The sequence below is a fragment of the Gymnodraco acuticeps genome, unplaced genomic scaffold, assembly GCF_902827175.1.
Source record: "Gymnodraco acuticeps unplaced genomic scaffold, fGymAcu1.1, whole genome shotgun sequence".
NCBI lineage: Eukaryota > Metazoa > Chordata > Actinopteri > Perciformes > Bathydraconidae > Gymnodraco > Gymnodraco acuticeps.
Window position 1 is genome coordinate 3,931,440 of NW_022990295.1, and position 26,401 is coordinate 3,957,840.

Here is a 26,401-nt window from a genome sequence, read left to right on the forward strand (position 1 = left end):
TGCTGGATTAAATTAATTCCAATTTCATATGCATCATTTATTGATTTATACAAAATAAAAATGTGTAATTCTCTTTTCACGAATGACCCACACAGAAATAGAAATACATGAAACGTGTCAACATGTATCCGTGTTAGAATACAAAGACGATGTGCAAAGTGTTTCTCAGCAGCAGGTGGACATCCTGCAGCATCACATGCCAGGCCTGTGTGCTTTATCTAGGCAAACAAATGCAAATTACAGTCATACACATCTTCTGGAGGAGCAACACACACGTCTTGTGGTTTTTAAAAAGTCTGTCACAATACAAATAGGGCTGTATCAGAAGCAAACACTGAGATGTCACCTCACACACATCCATGTGCCCATGTGCTCACACACACATGCACACATACACACATACATACAACTATACACTCACATTTCAGTAAAAGTAAAATTTAGAATTCATCTCATATAATTTACTGCAGGTACAAGGACCTAATATTCAGCATTTTATTTACATTATTAATTTATCTGCTTTTGTTTCAAGTTCTTTAAATAATGAAACCTTATTTGCGACTTCACATCATACAAACAACCCACAACACCATTTGGAAATAAAGAATAAATATGAAAAAGAAGAATATAGAACTAGTGATTTTTCCAATAGTAGCAGCTGGGCTTTCATCTACCCATGTATAATGCTAATAAAGGAGAATTGTCTTTCGAATCCCAGTTTGGTACATATTCAAGCATTCACATTGGGCCAGGTGTGCCTCCATTTGGCCATGCAAAGAGTGTACGGACCAGGTTGTTGTCTAGTTTCCATAACAACGACTGTGAATGTGCAGAGGTAACTATACTTCCTAATGATGTCACAATGAGCTACTGTGGTTTGAGCAACAGCTTTATAAGCTTTAAACTGCTGGCTATAATGCCCACTACGAACACTATAAAGGATCTTTAGAGTAGCACATGTTCATTACATATAGTTACGTGAAATATTGACTTTTGCTGATATGCACCATGTTGTGAAGTGTTGAATCCCACTGAATGTTACAGGAAGCCAATCAATATTCGGATCAAACCCGATCCCAGAGGTGAGGAATTGCATGCTGCCTTCTACTCGCTCCTAAAGTGCTTCTCTCATGCCTGAGACCATGCGGTGTCCGTCAGCCAAACTTGCCGTCCTGCCACCATCACTATTGCAGCAACATGCTGTCTGGGTCTGCTTCTCTGGAGCTGATCTCCTGTTGGCTAGGGTGCTAGAGGAGTTGGACCTCGATGCTGGTCCGCGCCTGGACAGATCAGACTGAAGTTGAGTGTTCGGGGAGTAGGATCCCCACTTGGTCAGCAACGGGACATGCGCTTGCGGTACTGATCTACCAGCGGGACCAGGCACTGGGGTGACCCGCTCTGCAGCAGGAAAGGGTGCTCCAGCAGGTCAGTGGCACTGGCCCGTTCTAGGGGGTCCCGAGTCAGCATACGGTCCAGGAAGTCTTTTAAAACTGGGGAGATCTGGAGCACAGAGCAATGGATACATTTATTTTAACATCAATATATTGTGGCAGTAGTTGCTACATTTCGTAAATTTTATATATTAACAGCGGAACTTCGATCTAAATGCTACTGTTGACCTTTAGAAAGGTTTTATGTCCTCAACAATGTTTTTCCTGAGGTCAAATGTTCAACATATATTTCCACGGGTCAATATATTGAAATCTAGCATAGTTTATATCTTACTAATGCCAAAGTCCCCAATTTTTGCAGGGAATATATTTGTCTGTCAATTTACATTTTTAAACATATTTTTAATTGTGAAAATGCATCCATCTCCCTTTTTCTTTTTCCCCATTTGAACTATTTACTTTTGTATCACTTACTGTACATCTTTAGTTCATATCAAGAGAAGCACATGCCCTGGGAACATAGGAGTGTTCCCATCAATATTGTGACATGCTACCAATGAAAATACGTGGGTTGTATCAGATATTGTTATATCATGATGATGTTAAGCAGGTATGATGTTACAATGTAAACAAAGCATAGCTTGGCGTATTAGCATGCTAACCTGGCGATAGAGAAATACTCTCTTTGAGGAATTATTACAAATCATCCAGAGGGTGGCATGAATGTCTACCAAACATGCAATTAATCCATTCAGTAGTTGGTAGGACATTTTAAGCAACACCTCCTCACATTGATATGGAAAGAGTCGAGACTATGTTGGTAAAGAGACTATGTTGTGACCTTAATTTCTGTCTGTTCCCGTACCTGGTTGACATTTCGGACAGTAGGAGCCAGCTCATCCCTTAGTCTCTTCATAGCTGCTACAGGGGTCTCACTGAAATACGGTGGCTCTCCATCCACCATCTCCACCACCATGATACCCATTGACCAAATATCCACCTGGTGAAAAATCACACGTTTTAAATAACGTAACAGTGCTTACAGAACAGAGTGCCACTGTTGACATTTATGTTACATGAGCGAGATCACCACTGTTTTTCAGCCTGGATGCCTTTTGAATGTGTGCCTTCTCACCTCTGTGCCATATGGTGATTTGGAGATGACTTCGGGAGCCATCCAATAGGGTGTCCCCACCAAAGATTTCCTCTTAGGGATGTCCTTGCTGATTTGAGCACAGAAGCCAAAGTCTGAAAGCTTGACCTGTGGGGAAGAAGATAAATGTTTTACTATCAAGAAACTCAAAAACAGAAAGTAAGGAAAAAAGAATGTGTAACAACATGTCATACCCGTCCATCTAAAGTGAGCAGTATAGAGTCGCTCTTGATGTCTCTGTGGATGACTCCCTGCGAATGGAGATAGGCCAGGGCTTGCAGAACAGCTTCACACACAGTGGCAATCTGCTCCTCACTCAGACTGCGCATTGACACGCATACAAGTTTACACACACATACAGAAACAGATATTACATTAACATTTCACGTGTCCATTATGAGTTACGACAAATCAACAGCCGAGAAAGTTGAAATCAATGAGTCACAGCACATTAAGAGTGGAAGGTTCAAAACAACAACTCCCACACAGCAGAAGACCAACAAAACATTGTCATTACTGTGTTAATGTGACTTTGATATTTGAGGGGGAAAAGCAACATAAACAGGAGACAAAGGCAATTTCAAACGGCAAGCAAGGTCATTTGCTGACAGAAAGTGGGTTACAAATCAGAGTGCTGTATCCTCCTAAACATGATTATCATCATATTTAAAAGAAAATGTGAAATAAGCCTCAACAAATATTTCACACCAGACTGAAGCCAAGGAAAACAGAAAAATAAAAGGACCCTAATTATTCATTGTTCTGTCAATATAGTGATGATCACAGTGTTTGACTAAACAGTTGGCTCAATGTATATGTCATCTGACTTAAGAGAAATCTTTTCAGCCCTTTGAGTCAAGCGATGTGACCCTGTGTCATCCCATGGCGATCGAGCCAGCCATCTGTTAATAATATAAAATACATTGACAGCTCAAAACAAATATGCCCTGTTAAAAGTCTACTCCCTTCTGCAGGTCGATGTGTTTTCATTAATGTTGATGTATGCGCTACTGGACAAAGTATCAGGAAATCAAATCCTCATTGAAAACTGACTTTCTACCTGGCATCTAAACATGCACAGATTTTATTATGTAATCAAATGATTTCTTGGAGTGAGAGGGAAGACTGAATGACAGTCTTTGTGAGTCTTTGTTCTGTTAGTAACCATCACTGTTCCCTAAACAGCCGATACCATGCTACCCCCTTGTGGTAGATTTAGTTATTAAAGATGATATCATAACTCAAACAGAAATGCACCAATGAATCTTAAAATATTCTCCCGGGGCACATACCTGGTTTCAGATACAATGTTGGTCAGTGCTCCACCCTGTAGATACTCCATGATAACCCACAGCTCCTCCTCCACTAGGGCTGACTTAAACATCTCCACCACATTCCTGTGCTGATAGTCTCTCATGATGACAACCTGCAACACAAGGTTTACATAAGAATCAAAAACCTTTAGGGACACCACAATGATGGGGCCACATTTTGTTTCTTCAATGTGAACTGGGTACTCAATAGTGTCTTTCATTAAAGGTCCAGCATAAGCCAAGATATCCCTGATGACATTATCAGTTTTTTTTTTTTAAATTAGAATGCTCCCTTCAGAGCCAAAGAAGACAATATACAACAGTTTTTTCAGAGTATTATTCCCAACAAGGAGCAAACTGAATTTCCTGTGTGCAATCATCGGAGTATCTCTTTAACTAACCCTTAAAATGAAAATGTTGGTTAAATTCAACATGCCCTATGCCCATTTCAGAGGCTTTTAGGAATCTATGCCAACTTGGCACTTAGCACCTCTGTTGAAAAATAATGGATGCTCTAAGCTAAGATAAGCATTTGAAATGTTGAATGTAGAAATCATGCTTAGTTGAAATGCTGTACAAGGCTCTTGCAGATTCCCCCTGTAAAGGCTGTCTTGTGCAAGTCCTTTCTTGCCCATTCAGAAGTGGAGGGGAATGCAAAGTTAGTACAACCCATGTAGCCACATTCCTGTGAAATTAACTTGAGGTTTAAAAAGAGGAACTGTTCTTTATATGCTGGACCTCAAATCTGTTTCCGTAATCTTAAAGCATTGTGTGTTGGCAATTTGTGTCAAGTTTTTGTGGGAATCACAAAGTGAACATCGTACCTCATTGAAGAGCAACTCTCTCCTTTGCTGCCGCCGCAAGTCCATCATCTTCACGGCCACCTGCCTGCCGCTGTGCTTCTCTGTAGCGATACACACTACCCCCGTCGAGCCCTCCCCAATCTTCACAAAGTTCTCCAGATAAGACCGTGGATCGCCCTTGTCCACCACCATCTGCAGAGCCGCCTTAAACTGTTCATGGGTCACCTTTGGTGGGTCTGGCGGTGGTCTTGGTGAAGGATGTAGTGGGGGCCTGAAAGCAGGGGAGCAAGTGCCTGGAGGACTGGTGGCTAGAGAGCCTGTTGGGGAGGGTCGAGGCTGGGAAGGGCTGTCTTGCCTGGGGTAGGGAAGATTGGGGCATCCGGAGTGTCTGAGGAAGGGGTCTGGCCCATTTGGCCTCAGCCCCATGTTAGGGGACAGGCCAAGTGTGTAGCTAGCCGACGAGCGCACCGTTCGCTGGGGTCTGATGCCGCCCACAAGAGGACTGCTGTTGCCAGTGGGCAAGAAGCCGGAGTGGTACCTTACTGCAGAGTCTGCCTGTATAATAAAAGAGAAAAAGTGGAGAACATTAAGCGAGGGAGCTGAAAGAGAGTTGGCCGGTTGCCTGGAGTTCAAGACCTGCTTTAAAAGTGAAGGTAAATCAAGTCCTTCCAACTTACTCTGCATTCACTTCACCTGCTTTTACCCATGTAAAGATGTTGCTATACAGACCCAAGTGTCCCGCGCTGATCTTGCCAAACACACCATCTCTCAACTTTTAGAACCCCACTGGCACTTTAAACCCACATTTTATATTTGAACTCTAGAATGAATTTACATAGTCAATCCCAGAGCTGTAATCACCTTTAGTGTGGAGCCAATCAATACGCTGCCTCGCTAAAGTTTCCACAACCTAAGCATGAAATGATTTTCTGACCAAAAACTTGTATTTTATGAATTCATAGCTCATGCAAAAACATGTTGAGCATTAATATGATGCACATAACGTTAGCTTAAATAAGCATATATTGTGTATTCTATGAATAATGTATTACCAGTGTACTTAACGGACACAGAAATTGTGCAAAGGAACTTCTGCAACGACAGGCTTACTTTCAGGTCATAGGACGAGTACGGCCTCCCGGGGCTGTTCTGGGGGTGCATGTACATCGGTACGTTGGGCCGGAACTCTGCAGTGATAGCAGCCTGATCGCCTTGGGGCTGCTGTACAGTCATAGCTGGGCTGTAAAAACAAGCTATAGGTCTCTGATTTTGTTGCATTCCCCTGGGCAACTGGAAATCTCTCTTCCATATAACTCTCTCATGAGCGCTGCCCACCTCACCGCTCATATAAGCACCGTGACTTAACACAGGGATGTTCTGGGACTGCAGCGGTTGCGAGGGTCCCTCCAGGGAGCTGACGCTGACTTCATATGTGGACCTGGCTTTTGGCAATATCCCATTGGGCTGCAGAGTGATGCTTTTCTTCATGCCCAAGTAGGGGGTATTGGTCTCACTGTGGATGTTCCTGGCCCTGTCCCTCCAATGACCCACATCCTCGTCGTCGTCGTCATCATCCTGGGTCAGGCCCTCGTACTGGTAAGTGTCTCCTTCGTTCACCTCCCCAAGCCTTCCCAGAGACTGGGCCCTCTTCCTGGCTGAGGGGCTGCTCTTCCTCAAAGAGTTTGAACTGGTCACAGACAGTCGGTTCATATCGTTGATCATGGCCGCGATGTAGTCTCCGTGACCGATCATGCTTCCCCGCACAATAGTCTGAAAGAAGAGAGGTGTTTATCTTAATCACATTGCACTTGCCATGATCACATTATAGAAAGGTTTTGGACTGTAAGGAATAATGAGGGTGACTTAATCATTGCTCAGAGGCGAGTTAAATTTAGACTTGAGAATCTGTAAAGGACATCATTGTCATCTTTCAAAGGTGGCAACTTAAACGAATGTATCAGGAGACACAACACAGTCAGAGTCTCTACAACTGCTCCTACGTTGCAAAATTTGACATTACAGATAAATGATACTCCAGTCTTTCAGATGGAATGCAAAGAAAGCCGGCAAGCAAATGCAAACCTGTCCAAACAGAAAATGATCGAACAAACTTAAGATCTTTTGCCAGAGAAGTGATACTGTTGCAACTGTAAGAGAGGGTGCTCATTAGTGTCTCTCGGGGGGGGGGGGGGGGGGGGGTCACAAACAGAATCGACCTTATGCTACATGAAGCATAGAAATCCTGAGATTTGCAGGCTTTATCACTAACTGGCATTTCCACTGCTGTACCTGCACTTTTTGTATCCCTCCTGCTTGACATCTGTGGGAAGGCACCATGGACTGTTATTAATTGCCTGCATGGAGTAATACATCTTGTGGCCCCTCTGAGTATTCAACATTGTACAGTCAGTGTACACAGCATGGTCATTATCCCAGTCCCATGATAGATAAGAAAGCAAAAAGATAAGAAAGGGAGCAGGCCTTCCTTCCAAGTTGTCATCAGAGGATAATGGCATGTTCTGAGACAGCAGGATCACTCTGCAGCACAGAAGGACACTTCTGCATAAATATAAGATATCTTTATGCATTAGTCTCTCTGAGATAATTTTATGTAGACAACTAACGACAAATTAATGAAGTTCCTAGTCAAACTATGTACTAGTCATTAATAATCAGTTCAAGGTAAGGTTAGAGGATCAATAAAGAGTTGGTGTGGAGGTGTGGTGTACCTTCTTTGGCCTCAGCTCCACCTCTGTGATCCTCGAAGGGTCCACCATGGGTTTGGGCCTGCGCAGGTTCTCTATCAGGCTCTGCCATTGTGTCGGTAGGCCCACAAAGCAGCCACGCTTGTTGTCAAACGAGGTGTGGACACGGTGCTCAAAGTTCTTAGGCCCTGAAATCTCGGGCCTCTTCTTTTTCTTCTTGCGAAACATCCTCAGGTCCACAAGGACGACAGCTTGAACGTTTCAAAATGCCCCTGTAAGAGAAAGATTCAGCTTTCAGTAAAAATGTCAGACCGAACATGATCAAGGAATTGTAATTTTGACATTTAAATTCAAAGCAAGCCCCGAGTTCAAAACAATCTTGCCCCTGTCTTACCATTCCCCTTTATTATCTACGTATCAACATATTTAAATGAAGTATCACAACTGGGAGAAAATATTCAAACAGCTCATCTAAGCCGTTCCATTTTTGGAATGTGAATGTCACTGCCTTGCTGGCTGTAACAAGCCTGTGCCTCTGAGAATTGCTCCAAGGAGAGAGGAAGGATTTGACAGCACATGTGTAATGAAGGATATCTGGTCAATCAAGGCTTATTCATTCACTCTGCCATTTTACTGATGAGCATGTGGCCGAGCTGGCCAGGGCCCACAGGCTTTCAGTGCATTAGCAGCACAAGTACAACATGCAGACACAAGCTCATGCAAACACTCACAAATATGCTATAGCAGGCTATCCTTCATAAACCCTTTATTACTCTTTCATATCCCATCCTAATTAGTACCTCGTGTGCCTATGAGTGTGGAGAGCGTAACCACTTAATCCTTGGATGGATGGCCATGGGTTTGGCGAGGCACTAACTGGGGTTTTACAGTATGCTAAGCTTTATTTTTCATTCAAGTGTAGGAAAAAAATTAAATACATTACATTCATTCATTTCCTCAGCTGCACAGCTGTACCGGGAGATAATCACTCTAATGTAAGTCTCATGATTAGTATTAATACTGTTTCATGTAGCCTACAGTATGGAGGACGTGCAGGCTAGCTCTGTGGCTCTAGGGATCGCAATGCTGGTCTGTTGGTCAGTCGTAACTAAAATATCTTCACAACTAGTGGATGGATTATCATGAATGTTTGAAACACTCATGGTCTCCAGAGGATGAACTTTGATAACTTTAATCCTTCTAATCTTTCTTGTACCATCCTACGGTGACATTGACATTTTGTTGAAGATTTTGGTTTGTCACCATATACCAATCAAACCAATTACACATTTTTACTGCAAATTATTGATGAGAATAAAATACAAACATTGCATTTAACTAAAGGAAAAAATGAGAAGCATGAGGTGCGTGTTGTCAAAGTCGGGGAATACCAAATGGGTTTACATAGCAAATCAATTAAATGTTTTCCTTTTTCCTTTCTAAGAGAAAACAGATAATTGGGCTATGTCATATTAAACTGGGATACTTTGAATTTCTTAAGAAGATTTGTTTATGCATGTTGGCATGCTCACAGTTTGGTAAAACAGACAGGAGTTACTGTAAGTAAGCTAAGGAATGTGCTGAGGAATGTGTCTAAAATTCAATTTTAGACACCTATAATGGTGAATAGTATATTAAAAAGATTTTTCACACTTCTACTTGGTTGCCTGACACCCGCCATCTATGATCTTCTTAAAGCCACGAGACACCATTGATTAAAAAAAGTAATTTGACCACGGAGAACACAAGAGTTGCTTTCAACCCCTGCCTTGATTTATTAGTTTGCTTATGGTTTTGTGGGACTTTGGTGTTTTGAAGGGTTGTTTGGAATCACCAGTTACAAACTACACCATACTTTAGTAATGGTACTTCAGTTTCATTGAGTTGTTAATTACCATCAGGTGCATCTGCTTATAGTCAGAGGTGTCCTACTGATGAGCATGTTAGTACCCGGCCTAACACACTAAACTACGTTGGTGAACAATACATATTCCTGCTTAACATGAACATAGAAGCATTTTCACTCTGAGTATGTAAGGATGCTGATGTGACCGTTAGGCTCACCGCACATTGTGACCATAGACTTTTGTTTGTCTTGTCTTGTTTATGTGAGCAGAAAGTAGTACTTATGCCCTGATTCAGAGCCTACAAGGTGCCCCGAGAACAGTGGTTCTCAAACTTTTTGTTAGGCCCCCCCTTTGGAAAAAAACAAAAGTCGGCCCCCCCAACACAAATAGTCACGTAATGGGCCAAGTTAACATTTATTAAAATACATCAATATGAACGTGCATTCCTTTAAAAAAAATCACTTTGCTAGAACAGTGATAATAAAACAAAGCTCCATAAGTCTGTGTGCTCCAAAAAATAAATACAATTGTGCAATCCCTATGCTAGAACAATAAGTTATAATACTTTGCCACTTTGCAATCTGTGCAAGAAAATGCTGATATTTGGCAAAAAAGTGTGTCTTATCACAGCATTAGTGGCTGCAATGAGCCTGTTTTGCACTGCACGTTTCTTTAAAACGGGGTTGCAGGCTCAGTGGTGGCGCCAGAGATTTTCTTTTGGGGGTTTATTTATTTATTTAACATTTAGGGTTTCCCATTAATGTACCGGTCGCTACAGTTGAATTTTTACAAGTGGGCAGTGGACCTAACATCCTCTAGGGGGGTCCGGGGCATGCTCCCCCGGGAGCATCTGTCAATCTAGTGCACTTTGAGAGCAACATTAAGAGATCTATGGATACATCTCTCAACACCCATTTGAAACAGAACTGTAAACAGATTTACTATTTCTTTATGGATATTTTACAAATCACTCTTTAAACTGTATTCTTGTTTTACTGTCATAGTATTTCATAACTGTTTTTCATTTATTCTCTTATTTTTGAATACCTATAACGATCATATAAACGTGTGCCTTGGAATTAATTGTTTACATTAATCTAAATAATATTAATCTAGATAACTAATCTCAGTGGGTAATCTACACACTGAGAGAGTCCTTTACCTCACTGAGCTGGGGTTATCTGAGCCTCTCAGTCTGACAGGAGAGGACTCTCCTCCAACTTGTTGTTGAAAAAGCTCCTTATATCCGTTGGTGTAGCTAGCTAGCACCAGATGCTAACAACAACAATTTCCGGTACCGGTGCGCGCTCTCTCTCGCTCGCGCACGCACACAAAATGGCTCGTTCACACACAGAGCCGAGCTTGAATGAAACACAGAGACCCAGACGTACTTGTACTGTACTGTAGCATATTATTTTAGAATCAATAACTTTTCAAATTTCGCAAATCAAAATAAAAAAGACATACATTTCTTGGGGGTGCTATGGCTATCCTAGGGGGACCTACAGCACCCCCTAGCGCCCCCCTGACGCCGCCTATTGACCTTCCATCCTCAACATGTACATTACAAACCTGTCTCCTACAGCGCCCTCTTAGGTTTCTAAGGTTTCTAGTGTAACTTCCGCAGGTCATGCCGACGTCATAACAATTGTCATAAACATTTTTGCTGTCATAACCATTTTTCCTCCTGGTCTCTGGCGCCCCCCCCCCCCCCCCCCCCTGTCATGCCTCTGTGCCCCCCACTTTGAGAAACACTGCCCTAGAATATCAGATACAATCTCCCATCATGCACTGTAGGGCTCGGCAAGAGATCACGCTTGCAACCTCTCCTCTCTCTTCCGCCCCCAGACCAGCCCTTCTCTAATCAGCATCAACAATGCCTGTTATGAGCTCTATCTGTGACTACCCCACACCACTTGCCCCAACGCATCACTAGAGGGTAAAAGGAGGTCAGGCCCACTGGTCACATCAGCTAAACCTGCCTCATTATATGAAGGCAGGCCTGGCGGGGTGAGTGTTGAGGGGGGGTGTCACCCTCCAAGGATAATTTAATCCCAAGGCTAATATGCTAAGTGTTGCATAAGCGTATCACTCTGTGCTCTCCCTATGTACATAATGTGTTGCTGGGAAGGACTTTAATTCCATCTGACAGGGACATTATGGTGTGCAGGCTCTCAGGAGGTGGGAGACAAGACTCAGGGCTGAAATTATAGTCAGACCTGCGTGAGACAAGGACCACGCTCAATCCTACAGACACAGAAAGGCTTTTAAGCCCCAATTGTGGCTGCTTTTTGAATAACAAACGCTTGAGAAAACAAGCTGAGAAACAGAAGATTGCCGTCTCTGCTTTTTCCTTCTTTTATTTTTGCTGCGCAAGAGACTATCTGCTTAGATAGCTGTTTAAAAGATGTTGGCATTGACAGAACAAATATTTACACATAGCGCTCATGTATCCTTTTACAAGCAGATCAATCAATATTTACTCATGAGTCAAATGCAAACTGCTACAGTCCTCCACTGCCAGCAATTACATTACATTACATTACATTGCATTTAGCTGACGCTTTTATCCAAAGCGACTTACAATAAGTGCGTTCGACCAACAAAATACAACTTGAAGAAAACAGAATCATATAAGTACATCAGGCTTCATAGAGCAAAAACATTTCAAGTGCTACTCAACTGGCTTTAGGTAAGCCAGTCCTTTATTAGTATAAAAGTGCTTCGTTAATAGTTCTATCGCTCGAAGTGGAGTCGAAAGAGATGAGTTTTCAGTTTGCGCCGGAAGATGTGCAAGCTATCTGCCGTCCTGATGTCAATGGGGAGCTCATTCCACCATCCTGGAGCCAGGACAGCAAACCCACGTGTTTTCGCCGATGGGTTGTTAACAGAGCAAATAGAATGGGTGCAATCTTGATTGTAAAGCATCAAGACGTATCCGTTTAAAGCGGCAGAGAAGAGAACATATCACATTATTCATACTCATTTTTCTTACCACTGTGATAAAGCGGCAACCAGGAACACACGCACACTTTGTTGATTCATGCTCAGGCAAAATGAATTAAAAGGTTGATGCAATTATTGATTTACAAGCTTTAATCACAAGCAACTGGCCTTATATTGACCCCTATCACTCTGCCAAGCGTATGAGTGTATTGATAACAATATGCCATTGATTTCTGCGCCAGTAGTATAAATAAGCATGCACAGAGCTAAACTTGCACTGTGCATGTTCACGCTTTCTGGTCACATCCCTCTAAACTGCAGGGACTTGACCCTATGCCTCTTGACCCTATGCCTCAGTGGCTTGTCTTCTTGATCTATCAAAGTGCTGAGGCAAAACTCAGCAGGCTGCTGTCAGGGAAATGAAAAGCCAAACAGGATGAGGTCACTTCAAAATTGTGCTATATTAGGTATTTCTCTTCATACAACTGTGTGCAGGAGCAAAGCAAACACATTTGAATTCACCAATCAGTGCAAACTACGATCTCACAGATAGAAGATCCCGTGGGTCTAAAGCTGTTCATACCTGCTTGTCTGACTAACCACTAACCACTAAATCAAATAAGATGATGAAGCAGGCAGATTGTGACATCACATTTTCTAATCATAACCGCAACAGCTTTACATCCCTCTTCCCGGCTGAAATTAATCATAGTCTTACCCCAAAACTAAACAGAGTTTCTTCACCTGACGGCGTGGCCGGGCCCCTTCATGCCATGCAGAAATGCAAGCAGGCAATCTATAAGTTTCCCACACACAACATGACAGCACAGGAGAGGGCATGTTCACATTCCCCGAGCAGGTTGCGTTGCGGATGAGTGGGAGGGGATCGAGAGATAAGAGAGATATTGGATTTGCTCGATGTTAGTGCTCCAAGCTCTGTTGAATGATTATTTTTTTCCTATTTGCCCTGGTTTCTGCTTCAACCTTTCTGTTGGCATGCATGCAGAAATGTAGCAAGCGTGCAGGTGACTGTGCTCGCAGAAGGATTAGTATGGTGTTCAGTCCTCCACTGATCTAATTTTAGGACACATCATGCAACCCTCTCTCCTCTCTGGCTCCAGACACATGTTTATTTTGTACAGGATTCACGTCAAATAGTGAGGTGAGGGTGGGAGACGATGGAGATAAGGTTATCCCCTTTTTGGGTCTGTCGTTGTGCACATATACAAGCATAAGACGCTATGCTGAATTACAGGGGGCTTCATCTCTTTTATAGAGGCTTAGATAGCAATCAGCTGCTGTTTTTGGACTCTGCAGTGCAGCGTGAGGGGCTTAGAGATTGCCCTTCTATCAGCTTCATTATGATGACCGTTCTGCCCTTTGAGTGTAATGAGACTGGCTCTCAAGAGGGAGGAAGGGGCTTGGTTGGTCATCTATTCCTTTTCCTTGGGCTTTGTAAAACACACACACATACACGCACCATCTGAGGGCATAAACAAGGTAACAGAGCTGGATTTGACCGGACGGTACAATAGCAGTGTTTATGATTTAGGTTGATTTCTGTTTTCTCTTTGAAGTCACCTCTGCAGACATGGCCCCCATTTTCCCTCTGCTGGTCTATGGCCTTGTAGAGGGTAACGGGGTACAGAGTCGCTTAGATAAGCGGGGGAGTGCATCTGACGAAGAGATAGGTTGTTGTGCTCCTTATCTCTGTTTCTTATCCTATATCTAATAGAACTGCTCGGGTCTTGATAGATTGAATGGGGAAGTTCATGAGATCTTTCTAGAGGGTTATCAAGAATAACTTTTATCCAATGACCTTTTCCCTCTCTGACTGTGTCTGTGTATTCTCTTGTTCCGATTAACCCAGCCAAATCTTTTTTCTTGTTTTGTATCTATATCTACGCCGGGAACCGGAGTCGAGGCTGTAGTCCTGTGTCTTGGATCCTCTATCCTGAGTTCTGGATTAAGTCGTGGACTTCGGGTCGTGGCTGAACCTGTCTCTGCGGTCCTGCCTTGGGTCTCGTCATGCTGCTTCCCTGATGGCTTCCACAGGATTGTAGCTGACATCCTCGTGGATTCATCTTCTTATTACAGACACATGCATTTCCTAACATTCGGTCTATATGCTGTAAAATGTATTATCTCTTCGATTCACACACGGCATCTATTGCACGTCTGTCCGTCCTGGGAGAGGGATCCCTCCTCTGTTGCTCTCCCTGAGGTTTCTCCCATTTTTTCCCTTTAAACTGTGGGTTTTCTCTGGAAGTTTTTCCTTGTACGATGTGAGGGTCTAAGGATAGAGGGTGTCGTTTTTCTCATACTGATATTCTGAACAATCTGTGCTGTTGTATTTGCTGTAAAGTGTCTCTACTGTAGGCTATTTTTATTATATGTACAGCACTTTGGCTCGACCAACAATCGTTTATAAATGTGCTATATAAATAAAACTTGATTTGATTTGATTTGATTTGATTTGAAGGATTGTCAATAGGAGAAGACTATGGATATAATAAGATGCGTTCAATGACACGGAATAACACGTTACTGTCATGCATCTTTTATGCTATTGGTCTGAAACATCATGCATCATAAAGTACTTTGAATAAAAGGAATATTTGAGAATGGCACACATCTCCTGCCTCTGCAAAGTTGGTCATTGGGTAAATGTGGCTTGTGAGCAGTTTGCTTTTTTCTGTAGCCATGCTAGCGGCTAGCGGTGGTAATGTCAGTTGGTTGGTTGGTTTGTCAAACTCTACTTTGGTGCAGACGGAAATGTTTCAGCAACAACATGATAGATTGTCATGAGGTTTCAGGAGGGTAACTCCTTGTGTCAATAGCAGCTCCGACACATCCTGTAAGGTTCACATTTGTGTTTTCAAGGATAAACTGCTAGAGAAGAAACCATTCTGTTTTCAATGGGGCCCTCAAAAAGACAGAAAATACATTAAAGTCATGACAAAATAAAAGTATACAAAAGCACCTAAAATAATGTACACACACATCTATAGTTCTATAATAGTTTGGGTAATTCCTAGATTTTTTTCTAGGATCCAAATCTATATTTGTCCTAAACTTTGGTCTAACATATATGCAAAAACAATGGCAGTTGGAGAGCGTAGAGGGCTTACAAAGCCATGTCCTATCTCACAATGTCAATGCTAGGGAAAAACTATTTTTTGTATCCTCCCTGTGACCGCTCAAAAACTGTAATAGGTTCTCCTAAAGCCCATGCTTCCACCAAGTGTGATGACAATCGGGATCAGTACTTTTCCGTAATTGTGCTGACAGACAAACAATCTGTACCAAAAACAAAACATCCTTATCATGGAGGTACTGCACATGACTGTAGCTAGCACTCTCATTGTGAGCATGTTAGCATGCTGACGTTAGCATTTACCTCAAAGCAACACTATTCATAGTTAAAGCCTCACACGATAACATGACTTGAGTCTATTGGTCTGGGATATGCATGACATTGAAGCAGCTACTTGGAACTACAAAAGGTTTAGCAGAAAAATAGCAACTACAGGTGAGGATGTGTGCCATTTTTGCTAAAGCAGTCAAACAACACCTTTCTCAGTCTTTGAAATAAGTGTATATCTGATAATTCTCTGCTCAGGGGGAAGGACACTGCTTCATATGGACTAGTTTAAGCTTATATGCAAAGCGAAGCAAAGGAAGTTAAAGTGCAAGCTACGATAAAAAATTGTCAGAGGCAATAATATTCATTGAAATTATATTGACATTCTGCATTTACATTTCTTTGAAATTGGGTATTAAGCAGCAATGACCTATATTCGCACAGAGAGTTCATTGATAGTGACATATCTTGAGTATTTCAAATGTCACATAACTTGCAGCGATTCGTCATGTGTAGGCTTTCACTCAAACCTCTGTATTAAGAAGTGCAAGTGTTTTTTGAAGTCCTAGAGCACTGCAATTCTGAGAAAGTAAACAATCAAATAGCCTGTCTGTCACTTTCTTGTGCACTGAATGAGTAAGAAAAGGAAGAAAAGGCCTCAGGATTGGGAGTGTATAGAGGAAATCTAATGTCTGTGGCCAACAATGTGAGCTGTCAGTTCTTCAAGGGCAGGGATCTGCGCAGTGAGCATCAGTCTTGTGTTAATATTGACAGGAGGAAAGAAGAAATGAGAGGTCATGACAGGAGGAGAGAGAGTGTGGGAGGAAAGGAGAGCGTGGACACGTTGTGACTAAAAAATAGCTGGAAGGGAAGAAATTAAATGAACGAAGATGTTGAATAGGTGTTCATAGATTTAAAGGTCAGAGCCTTTCAAATGAATCTTCACATGTTTCTATGTCTAAAAATAGCAGGAGTCTTTGTTGTTTAGATGTAACCGTTTTTCTCTGTCATCTTGGGCAGCTTTGTCTGCAGTAAACAAGCCACTGAAGGGGATTTGAGGACAGAACACTTGCATCAACAGAGGGCATATATCATTCTGTCACCTGACATATTGGCACTGATTCTCCCAGATGAGATAATGGACAAGCAAACTAGTTTGTTGTGGCCCTCAGCTAAGAGCAGGGACATAAAGCCACAGTAAAAGCTATAATCGCCATCTCCAAACACCTTAACATAATGACATTGTAAAAGCAGCACTTCTAGTGTCCTGGGGCCTTTATGGGATGTTGGATTGATGCTGACACATCACTAAGAAACACACTCCTAACTCGAGAAGTATGCTTTTCCATGCTGTCAAACAATATGTATGCTAAGATTTATTCAGGAGAGTACAGAAATGCAGCACTGACCAACACTCTGTTTAATTAAAGATCCTCTTGGCTCTCACAAGTGCTTTGAACAATTTGACGCTGTGCTGATAGAGACGTACGATCAGCCCGGACCAATAGTACGAGCCCAACTCTTCTCTCTTGGGTCTAATTTATTGATGCGCCAGGCCTCGGTGCAAGCTTTACTGTACATGCATGTCCTTATGAAAGCTTTGATTTATATATTTTTAGCCCGGGCCTCAGCGTGTCTCTCCCAGAGACAAAGCACTAATCATTTTTAACATCAGACTCCTTTACAGTATCAATCTGCGCCAACTCTGCTGCCCTCCCATGTCACCCAGCATGGCTGCTGTTTCAGCCCACAGAGGGGAATCATGGCACGCTGCCCTAATTTAGATGCCGTTTTAATCCTTAGTGCTTGGCGTCTCATGGTCGTTGACGACGCTAAGCTGCTAATGCACGCCCTACCCTACATCGGCAGACATGACACAAGCACTGAAAACAATTGTGAAAACAGTAGGGCTTCTGACAATGATGTAACACTTACACCTGCATGCTGTCACGTATCAAGTCCCTATCACTGCCTGGCCTGTCAGTTTCTCACTACATGGACTAGAATCTATGCTGAGGGTTTGTGGTTCACCAAGAGCAAAATGGTCTAAATGAGATGGCCCCATAAAAACGTTGAGACAATTCCTGAGCGGAGCACAAACATCTTACAAAGTGAAGCAGATGTCCAGCTGTCTGAGTCTGTGTGTGTGCTAGGGTGTGCAATGCATGCACAAAAGACACTCTGTCACCTCCTCTACCCTTTTTCTCATCCCCTGTCTTCTTGAATATCAATGAGTAACCTGAGACACTAACACATCTGTGGATCTTATGTAATTCCTTTGTCTTGATTACTTTTAAGAGTTGTCTGAGTCACAACTCTTAAACAAGTGCGTGAATGTCACACAACTCTGTCAATAAGAATGGTGACGCTGAAGCATTGGAAGACAACTCAAATCTATACACCTCTTTAAAACACCTTAGCCTCAAATAGATTTTCACTGGGTGGTTCAATGTTGCATCTAATAGAAAGACTAAAAGAGAGACTCTGCAAGTCTGTTTTCAACAGCACGAAGCGGCTTCCTTAATGTCTTAAATTCAAACAGATCACAGTTCAAACATCGCCTCCCACGTTCATGCAAGCTCTAACACAACAGGTTTCCAATGATTAGATTTGTGGATGAAAGTCTATTATGTTAACAAAATACAGTCACATGTCAAAGCACGCATTTACTGTTGAGTGTGTAAATAAACTTAATTCCTCATCCACTGGTAGGACCTGAAATATCACCTTAGCCTTCACACTCACACTTGAACACACACACAATGGTAAAAACAAGAAGCTCCTGTTTTCTGTTTTTGTAAAGTGAGATCCATTTTCGGGATTGTTGTAACCTTTTCTTTAAAATAGAGGTTGAGGAGAGAAGTGACAGAGGCACGAAGGGAGAGAGGGGATGTGGGGACTTTGAGGAGGAGGGGTGAGCATAAGGTGAAGGCTCTTTTGAGATGCAGTCCATCATTGGATACATCCTCTCTGACTTCCCTTTTTTCTCCCTTTCACCAGCACCTGGCTGCACAGCATTCTGCTCCTCTCCACCTCCTTCTTCTCTTCCTCCACCAGGGCTGATGCCTACCGACTACCCCGCTCCTTATCAATGACGTTAAGCCTCTTTTCCCTTTTTCCTCCCACCCACCTCCCCCTCATTACCCAACTCTCCTCACCGTGGAAGAGGAATCTCTGGAGGGATAAATCATTGTTAGAAGAGGGAACAAATATATAAAATGTGCCATCGCCCTTACCTTGCCGCGTAGTGAAGAAGAGAGCCTCTCTCCACCAGAAGGATTAGAAGCAAGACTGAGCACATACACTATTGTACACTCACATTCACATACTCACACACACACACACACACACTCACACACGGACACACACGCTGCTCTCCTTCTCTCTCATACGACGACGAGGAGCTCTCAAGCCGACGCACACTGCAGGCTGCCGCTTGCCTGGGAAAGCCTGATGCGTTCCTCCCTCCAGGCAGAAGCACATATCTCAAAGGCTCTTTGTTGGGACTGAATCATCCCGGGCTGCGAGGCTGAGTGCTGGTCCGTGTGCCGGAGCCTGGACACACAGACTGACCGTACAAAATGGGGACAAAGCCATGAACAGGAAAGACAGCATCCAGGAGGAGAGAATACCACAGCCCCATACAGCTACTTCCATCCCCCCCTCTCCCTCTCCTGCTCTGACTCGCTGTCTCTCTCTCTCTCTCACTCTCACACACGCTCTCCCTCCCACCTTCCTCTCTCTCTCTTTATCACTTCCCCTCCTTCCCTGCCTCCTCCCACTCCCTCATTGGGCTGCAAAAGAATTGATAGCGGCGTGTGCCGGGTTTCCAGTGACTGTAAGGAGAGGAGAGCTTCGACTCACCTCATCACCTGGGTTACCTTTCACCCTTCCTCCACCCCCCCACCCTCCCTCCCTGCCTTCCATCTCTCTCCCTCTGTCTCCTTTGCACGTAATGTGGGTGACATGCGAACACGAGGGCGCTGCGTTCGCCCCGTGTGCTGCTGTTCAGTCAAATGCATTATCCATGAAATGACAGGGTTAGGGGTGGCAGATGGTGGGAGGGGTTGTTGTAGCTGTAAAGCATTGAATAGGAGGAAGGGGGGGGGGGGGGGGGAGCATAGAGTTGGGCTATTTCTGTAGAGGGTGCAATCCTCGCTCTCCCAATTTTTTCATTTTGACCCAAAAATCTTTGTGGATGAAGAAGTTACAACACTGCCACAGAGTAGTATGCTCATTATTTGACTGAAGCATTCCCCTCACTTTTTTTTACCACAGTCGTTTCCTGAATAATTTATACAGCAGCATAAGAGCAGACACAAAGCAGGAAAATGTATTAGGGTCAAGTCGTGCAAAAATGCCTGGCAGTCTGAGCAAGAATTGGGGCATACATGTTCGACACAGCGTTTGGATATGATGAGACGCTTGCAGAGGCACTATAACAAGCTGTAATGATGATGTTCCTCTACATCAAATAAACTCAAAGAAAGAAGGCTCCACTGAACCAATCTGCATAACAATGACACATTTGCCTGTTGGGGGTATAGCAGACACGACCCCTCCCTCTCTTTGACTCTTGCTCATGAGCATTATTGTCACAGATTGGCTTGGCTGTATTTGTACTGCCTCGCATGACTTTCAGAGCTGCGAACAGCATTACAATGGTCTTGTAATGTATGTCTTTGTAGGCAAAAATGGGCGATTATCACAAAAACTGTCCTGTTTGCTTAGGCTGTCTGCCGAGACATTTATGAACCCAACCTCTGCATGGCCAATGTGAAGGGAAACTATAAGGTTTAAAAGATCAATAAATGATAAGTATACTCAAAATAAATGCATTTGTATTTCTTCTTTTTGACCTAAATACTGTTAAACCATGACAAATGCTTTGCTTCTAGAACAGTTATTTTAAGAGGAAAGGTGTGTTTATTTTAAGTTTTTTTGTATCTTTCTATTATTATCTATAATTATTTGGTGTCCCTTGTGCTGTTAATGCGAGTTATATGTATCGTTTTAACTCACAGCGTTATTTGATCAATCCTTTTTTAGCACGTGTCCATCGAGAGACATTATAATGTTAACTTTGGATTCAAGGGGTTTATTTAAATTTATTTGTCAGCTTCCCTGTCAGACTCCTAACCTTTCTGATGCATCTCATGAAAACACTTACCACCCCATTTGGATGAATAGTAGAACCCGGCTTGTGATGTAAAAAAGGGCTTACAGTGACAAGAGCCGTCTTAAACCACAGTGCCATTACAATGAAAGTACAGGGGCTGTATAAGTGATACTGCCTTAATTGTTTGCATTTCAATTCATTCTATTGTTTTGGATGAATCTGTTAAGGATTACACCGGGGGCTATCAGGGTTCAGCCTATGTAGCTATAGCAAATGTCATTTCTTGTCAAAATCCAGTGACATTTCCAGATGACCTTTAAATCCACTCTAATTCTCTAAGAGTGAGGCATCTACAGCAGAAATTAAAACAAAGCGTTGGCATACAAGGTACTGTAAGTCACAATTATGAGACAAAAGTCACGATTATGACATACTAAATCAAAATTACGAGATAATAGGTCAACATTATGGGATAGTCAGTCAAAATGATGAGCTTCTACATCTTAAGTCATTTTCATCATGACTAACTTCATCTTTTTTTTCTCTGCATGGCTTTAAGGGGATGCTGCACTTTGTGATGCTCTTCCCTCTCCATGCATGGTTGGCCAAGTGCAGTGCAAAATGTCTACTGGCTTCAAAGTGAGGTGCTGTAGAGTGCAAACTTTCTGTGAACTGGTGCATGCGAAGACAAATCATAAAAATAGGTTAAGAGCTCTGCTGCAAAAACATGGCCCGTGGAACCTGAGTGTTCTTGTCTATCAAAGTAACAATGCTGGACAAAAGCTCTTCTCTGAGGGCCTATCCAAAGCGCATTAAGCAAAGGTAGCTTGCTCGTACCATCTGTCCACTGCAGTAAGGGAGAGCTATGGATTTTCTGTCTGAGACGCTATCGGAGTCACTGGCTGCTTGCTTTTCACGCGATGAGCTTTGAATAAGTCCTGCCAAATAGCGAGCCATAGAGGATGCATTATGATGTGGTTATGCTGTGTTATTATGATGGGACTGCATCGTGTTGTCTATCATTTATCACTGAATTTCAGCTGCTCTCAGTGCTAAGCCAACATTTGAAGTAGACAGTTTGGGAACTCACCAGTTGAGAGGATCTTGGCTGGCAGTGTCATATTTCCAGAATGAGATTAAAATGTGTTTCCACAGTGCTCCGTGTGCATGTAAAAGCAGCAACACTCTGTGGCACAGCACATCAGTGTAGTGACCTCCCGGGAATAACCGAGGCCCGCTCTGCCCACAACGGCAAAGGCTGGATTTCACTTGCTAATGAGCCAACCACCTATCTTCCAGCCATTCATCAACGTCTGTGCTGCCTGTGTGTGAAGTGCATCCCATCATCACAGTAGATTAGGTTTACTCCCACCACTTTAGTCAGTGGGCTTCTGGGTGACCTCTCCTGGACAATGATTAACATTTTGCCAACCGAATGCATGATATGCTCATAAATGTCTTGCACCTAAAAAAAGCACAAGGATAGGCTACAGTGAGCAAGTTAAATTAAGTCACTTCATTAGAATAAGTAGCAGTCAAGATGACATTTGTGACTGTTTTAAATGCATTTGTTTGCCTATACTTATAACGACCAGTGTTGACTCTAGAAACTGCAAAACAGTCAGCATTGAACTTTTCTTGCTCAGCATTAATAATTCAAATACCGTTACCAAGAATACAATTCATGCTTTCCCTCGCATGACCCCTGCTGACAGTGCATTACAAAATCTCCCAAGGTCTTAAAAATACACAAACATAAGTAGTTCACTAGTTTATTGAACACCAATAACAAACAAACCTTGAACCCAGTAAAATCACCTCACTAAAACCTTGTTACAGCTGTTTTGGAAATGTACCGGAACATTTTCCCAACAAATACTGAAAAAGACAGAGTAACCTAAGAAGGTAGCACATATAAAACAATACTGTTCTTAAACAATGTACTTAGGATAGGATAAATGGTGTAAGTAGGGAGAGGCTGTGGTGAACAAATGTGTTTAGTATTAACTATAGTATAATCCAGTATGTACTACTCTGAAGCCTGTGTTACTTATTTTGATTGCAAAACATTTTTGTGAATATTTGTTCTTTGCTATAGTACAAAGTGTGGTATTTTGTACTGGATTAAATTACATTGTATAGAATACCCCTGTCATTATTATAAATCAAAATATGAAATACTGTGTATTTTTTTTCAAAGAAACGTCGCCCCTTTGGCTCTTCCATTTCTGAGCAGCTGGATATAAAAAAAGAAATATTTACAACAAAATAACAAACAACACACAGCAGTCACTACATGATGTTTGTAGATAACCTTTTGGCTAAATTAAGGTAAAATGAATATAAAAGAAGGGCGATGAAATTGTCAGTCTTCGAAGACGCATCAGTTTGAAGCACTGGCACTGGCTTCATCCTTTTGACCTCCGACCTCCTGTCTCATCTTTTTGAAGTAGCGTTCTGCACGCAGTTCCTCAAAGCAGAATTCAGTAGCGCCGCTGAGCAGCAGCTCTTTACAGTACATGCTCTGCTCCTGGGGTTTTCCCGATACCGCTTCATTATGTTGCTGATGGTGATCCTGTAGTCTCTTCAGAGGAGTTTCCTCTCTGCAGGGCTTACGGGCTGATAAAACCGTGTTCACTGCCGGGTTGATCTTACAAGGAGTCCTGAAGTGGTAGCACAAAGATGCTAAATTAAATCATAGAAATCTTATAAACATAACTGGAGAAGGTTACACTTTTCTGCCCAAGAATGCTTCACTGTGAACAACAAATGCATGTTGAAATATTGAGGAGAGCTTATTAATGTTAGCTGTTAGCAGATAGGAAGCGACATGCTCTTTTAAGTAAGAAGTATTGGCCAAAGCTCGATTTGTTTTACTGTTCAATCGAGAATGGTGGGATTTTACTGGTATTAGTAAAAACAAATCTGCTATCATTCCATTCCAAAGTCTATTAAAGGCCAATACAAATAATAAGTGTGTAATGACCAAAACCCATAATGTGATTTAGATTGTCTTTTTTATAAAACCAAACATTTTCGAAAAAAGGAACAAACCATCAAAATCGAGATGTTTACTTAATGTTAAAATGGATTCATTCGATTCAGTTTATTATTTAGTACATGGCTTCTTATTATTAGGAACCTGGTGTGTGATGGGATTTAAAGCAACAAATCAAAAACTGTAGATCATGGTTTTCAGTAGTCACTTACATTGTTGGAGGCTGATCCGATTCCTCTACAAATGGTTGGAAAGCAGGTTTTGGAGGCGGTGGGGCCATAAGGGTATGTCCAAATTTGGTCTTCAGGGGTATCTGTGGTACATAAACATTACATTGACATAACTTGGCCAAACTCTTAACATTGAAATCAACCAAGTCAAGACCTGCATGTCTATACCTTGACGTCACACCATACTCCAGGCTTCTGCTTGTTTTCCTTTGCCTTTGAAGTGGGAGGGGCCTTCCAAGCCTCCAGCTTAGGCTCTGAAGGGCCCGCATGAGACTTGTTCTCATCAAAGACCACCAGCTTACTGTTTGAGGCGTTGCCGAGTGCCGGGGCGGCGTGTGACTGCATGCCTGAATGAACACCTGTTCACAAAAAAAATAAAAATAGTCATTAAATGTTATTAATGATTGTGAAATGTAGGTTTGGTAATAACAGCTTAAATACTCTTAACAAATGTAGACTATATAAAAACGTGCTTACTTCTGATTGCAGACCCTACTCTATTGATAGGGGCGATGGCCTTTTTCTTCCCTCTTGATTTGAGTTCAGCTAGAGAAACTCTCTCGGGTTGTTTATGCTCTTCATCACTATCGTCCTCCTCCACATTCATCATTACCTGTCGGGACACACGTGCCTGCAAAGCCCTACAAATAACAGAACATTTAGATTATGACAATATTTTCAAACATTATCTCAAACTTGGCTGGATAAACCCTTACTTGTGAAACTGCTGGAGCTTATCATGCGGCTCTGCCCCCTTCTTGAAACCTTCTTGGTAGACCAGGTCTGCTTTGCGATAGTTGCCATTATTCTCATATTGTTCAGACCAAGCGATGTAGAGAGATGCCTGTTTCAATCCTATTCCCTGTGCTTGAATGTACCTGTAAATGTCCAAGGGTTCCGGACAGTTCCCTGCCTGATGACGCATAAAACAAATGTATGACAAAAGTTATTAAAGCTACATTTGTTTCTGAAAGTGGCAAAAATAGTCAGTGTTTAAAATATTACACCTACAAATTTGATCCAGAGTTCAACATAGCGAGGGTCGTCAAAATATGTATTTTCTTCTGTGAATCTGGTCACGGCTCGTTCTAATATTGTGGCGAGGTTGCTCTCCTTTCCTCCCTGAGGGAATGTTTGCTCTGTCCACCGGATATACCTTTAAAAGACAGAACCATGCTTGGTTAGAAATTAAACTCTCAGGCTTAAAAGCAGCAGTTAAGAATACACTTTACATTTGAAACTTACCGGTCCCAAACATTAAGCGGATCATCTCCATCATACATTCGCAGTTCAGACTCAAAGGCCCTGGAGGAACAAAAAGCCACAAAACTTCCATCATCAAGTAAAAAGAGGAAAGGAGTGTTTCAATCTGGGTGTTGTTGTTTAAAATATGTTCCATACTGCCTCTGCTGGTTGATGGCAGAGCTGTCTCCCTCCTGCTGTTGACTGAGCGCCTGATGTAAGGCTGAAATGGCTCTGCCCCGCCTCAGCGGCTGGATGTTTTCTTTGCTGAGCTCCCAATCCACATCTCCTCCTTCTGCCATTGTGGAAATTAAAAACCAATGGATGCCTAGAGACCGACAAACACACACAGACCCACATTATCATATCAGTAACGTCCAGTAGAACATTTGCTCAGAAACCAGTGCTCTTGTTCCTTTAAAAAAAAATATTATCATATTACACCCTCTGACACACTTTATATAATATCATATTGGAAATGTTTGACTGTGAGAAATATTATAGCACAATGACTATTCATTTTAATATAGATTATGGATTACTATTGGAAAAAAACTCTCCAATATAAATATATAGTATTACTCCCCAAAAAATTATTTTCATTAAGACTTAAATTGGTGCTTCAAAATGAAAATAAGTTAAATCATAGGAATCATGCAATGCCATGTGTAATAATGTTGCATAATCATATTACACTATGAATAAGATTTCATTTTCAAGATGAACGGATATATAACATTTACAATCACAAGTGACATTGTAAAACACTCACATTAAATAAGGGAACAACTTCATAAGGGTAGGTATAATAAACTAATCCTACATATTTTGGATAAAAGGATTTGTCATTCCAATTGTATTAAACAAATTACCGAAATAAACTAAACTATTAGTACAGACTGTGTTATCTTATGAATCATCTAACACATTTGTAGTATCTATCATCTTGCATGCATGCGTGCGTGTTTCCAGTATCTACTAACTGACGTGGGGAGCTAACACGCTAGCTAACGTTAGCTTTAGCTTGCATGTTGTTGACGTAACGTTGTTCACATTATGAGCGAAATATACAAGTCACATACAGAAACAAAACTGGTGATCTGCACAATTGTGTGTTTTCATACCGTCTATATGACTCTTCTGTCTTTTGTTCAATGGTTAGAGCTTTGCCGTTGTTACAGGAACTCAGTACAGTGGTCGGCTCTGTGTTTTGAACAAGGACCGCGAGAGAATTTGAAGAGAGGTGATTGGAGGAACCAGAAACAGGAAATGCAGTTTGACGTCACGTCG

General features: G+C 42.1%; 2 protein-coding genes across 4 annotated transcripts; both read right to left on the minus strand.

The window, feature by feature from the left end:
* Positions 1-7: 7 nt before the first annotated feature.
* LOC117550083 (serine/threonine-protein kinase PAK 6) lies at positions 8-21,930 on the minus strand. 3 transcript variants are annotated; one of them, XM_034222381.1, is made up of 10 exons: positions 21,732-21,929; positions 18,759-19,090; positions 7,390-7,637; positions 5,771-6,430; positions 4,682-5,215; positions 3,837-3,970; positions 2,739-2,865; positions 2,527-2,652; positions 2,257-2,391; positions 1,217-1,500 (listed from the first exon to the last, which is right to left on the minus strand). In XM_034222381.1, the coding sequence occupies exons 3-10, from the start codon at positions 7,591-7,593 to the stop codon at positions 1,333-1,335; spliced, it is 2,088 nt and encodes a 695-aa protein (XP_034078272.1). In that variant the 5' UTR covers positions 7,594-7,637; positions 18,759-19,090; positions 21,732-21,929; the 3' UTR covers positions 1,217-1,332. The 3 variants fall into 3 exon arrangements, with proteins under 3 accessions (XP_034078274.1, XP_034078272.1, XP_034078273.1); XM_034222383.1 differs by lacking the exon at positions 21,732-21,929 and having other exon boundaries at positions 8-1,500; positions 18,759-19,216; XM_034222382.1 differs by lacking the exon at positions 18,759-19,090 and having other exon boundaries at positions 21,732-21,930.
* A 467-nt stretch (positions 21,931-22,397) lies between these two features.
* On the minus strand, positions 22,398-26,386 carry bub1bb (BUB1 mitotic checkpoint serine/threonine kinase Bb). The gene is made up of 9 exons (XM_034222013.1): positions 26,236-26,386; positions 25,271-25,439; positions 25,115-25,174; positions 24,881-25,025; positions 24,586-24,782; positions 24,347-24,510; positions 24,038-24,228; positions 23,852-23,952; positions 22,398-23,304 (listed from the first exon to the last, which is right to left on the minus strand). The coding sequence occupies exons 2-9, from the start codon at positions 25,411-25,413 to the stop codon at positions 23,025-23,027; spliced, it is 1,281 nt and encodes a 426-aa protein (XP_034077904.1). The 5' UTR covers positions 25,414-25,439; positions 26,236-26,386; the 3' UTR covers positions 22,398-23,024.
* Between the last annotated feature and the right edge of the window lie 15 nt (positions 26,387-26,401).

Bases quoted from the DNA above. Each gene is read 5' to 3' on its own strand.
- bub1bb (XM_034222013.1), bottom strand. From the start codon at position 25,413: ATGGCAGAAGGAGGAGATGTGGATTGGGAGCTCAGCAAAGAAAACATC. The intron at 24,511-24,585 runs GTAAGGGTTTAT...TGTTATTTGTAG, and splicing joins AAGCTCCAGCAGTTTCACAA to GGCTTTGCAGGCACGTGTGT. The intron at 24,229-24,346 runs GTAAGCACGTTT...TTTTGTGAACAG, and splicing joins AGTAGGGTCTGCAATCAGAA to GTGTTCATTCAGGCATGCAG.
- LOC117550083 (XM_034222383.1), bottom strand. From the start codon at position 7,593: ATGTTTCGCAAGAAGAAAAAGAAGAGGCCCGAGATTTCAGGGCCTAAG. The intron at 6,431-7,389 runs GTACACCACACC...CTCTTCTTTCAG, and splicing joins TGGAGCTGAGGCCAAAGAAG to ACTATTGTGCGGGGAAGCAT. The intron at 1,501-2,256 runs GTACGGGAACAG...TCTGTGCTCCAG, and splicing joins CTGTCCGAAATGTCAACCAG to ATCTCCCCAGTTTTAAAAGA.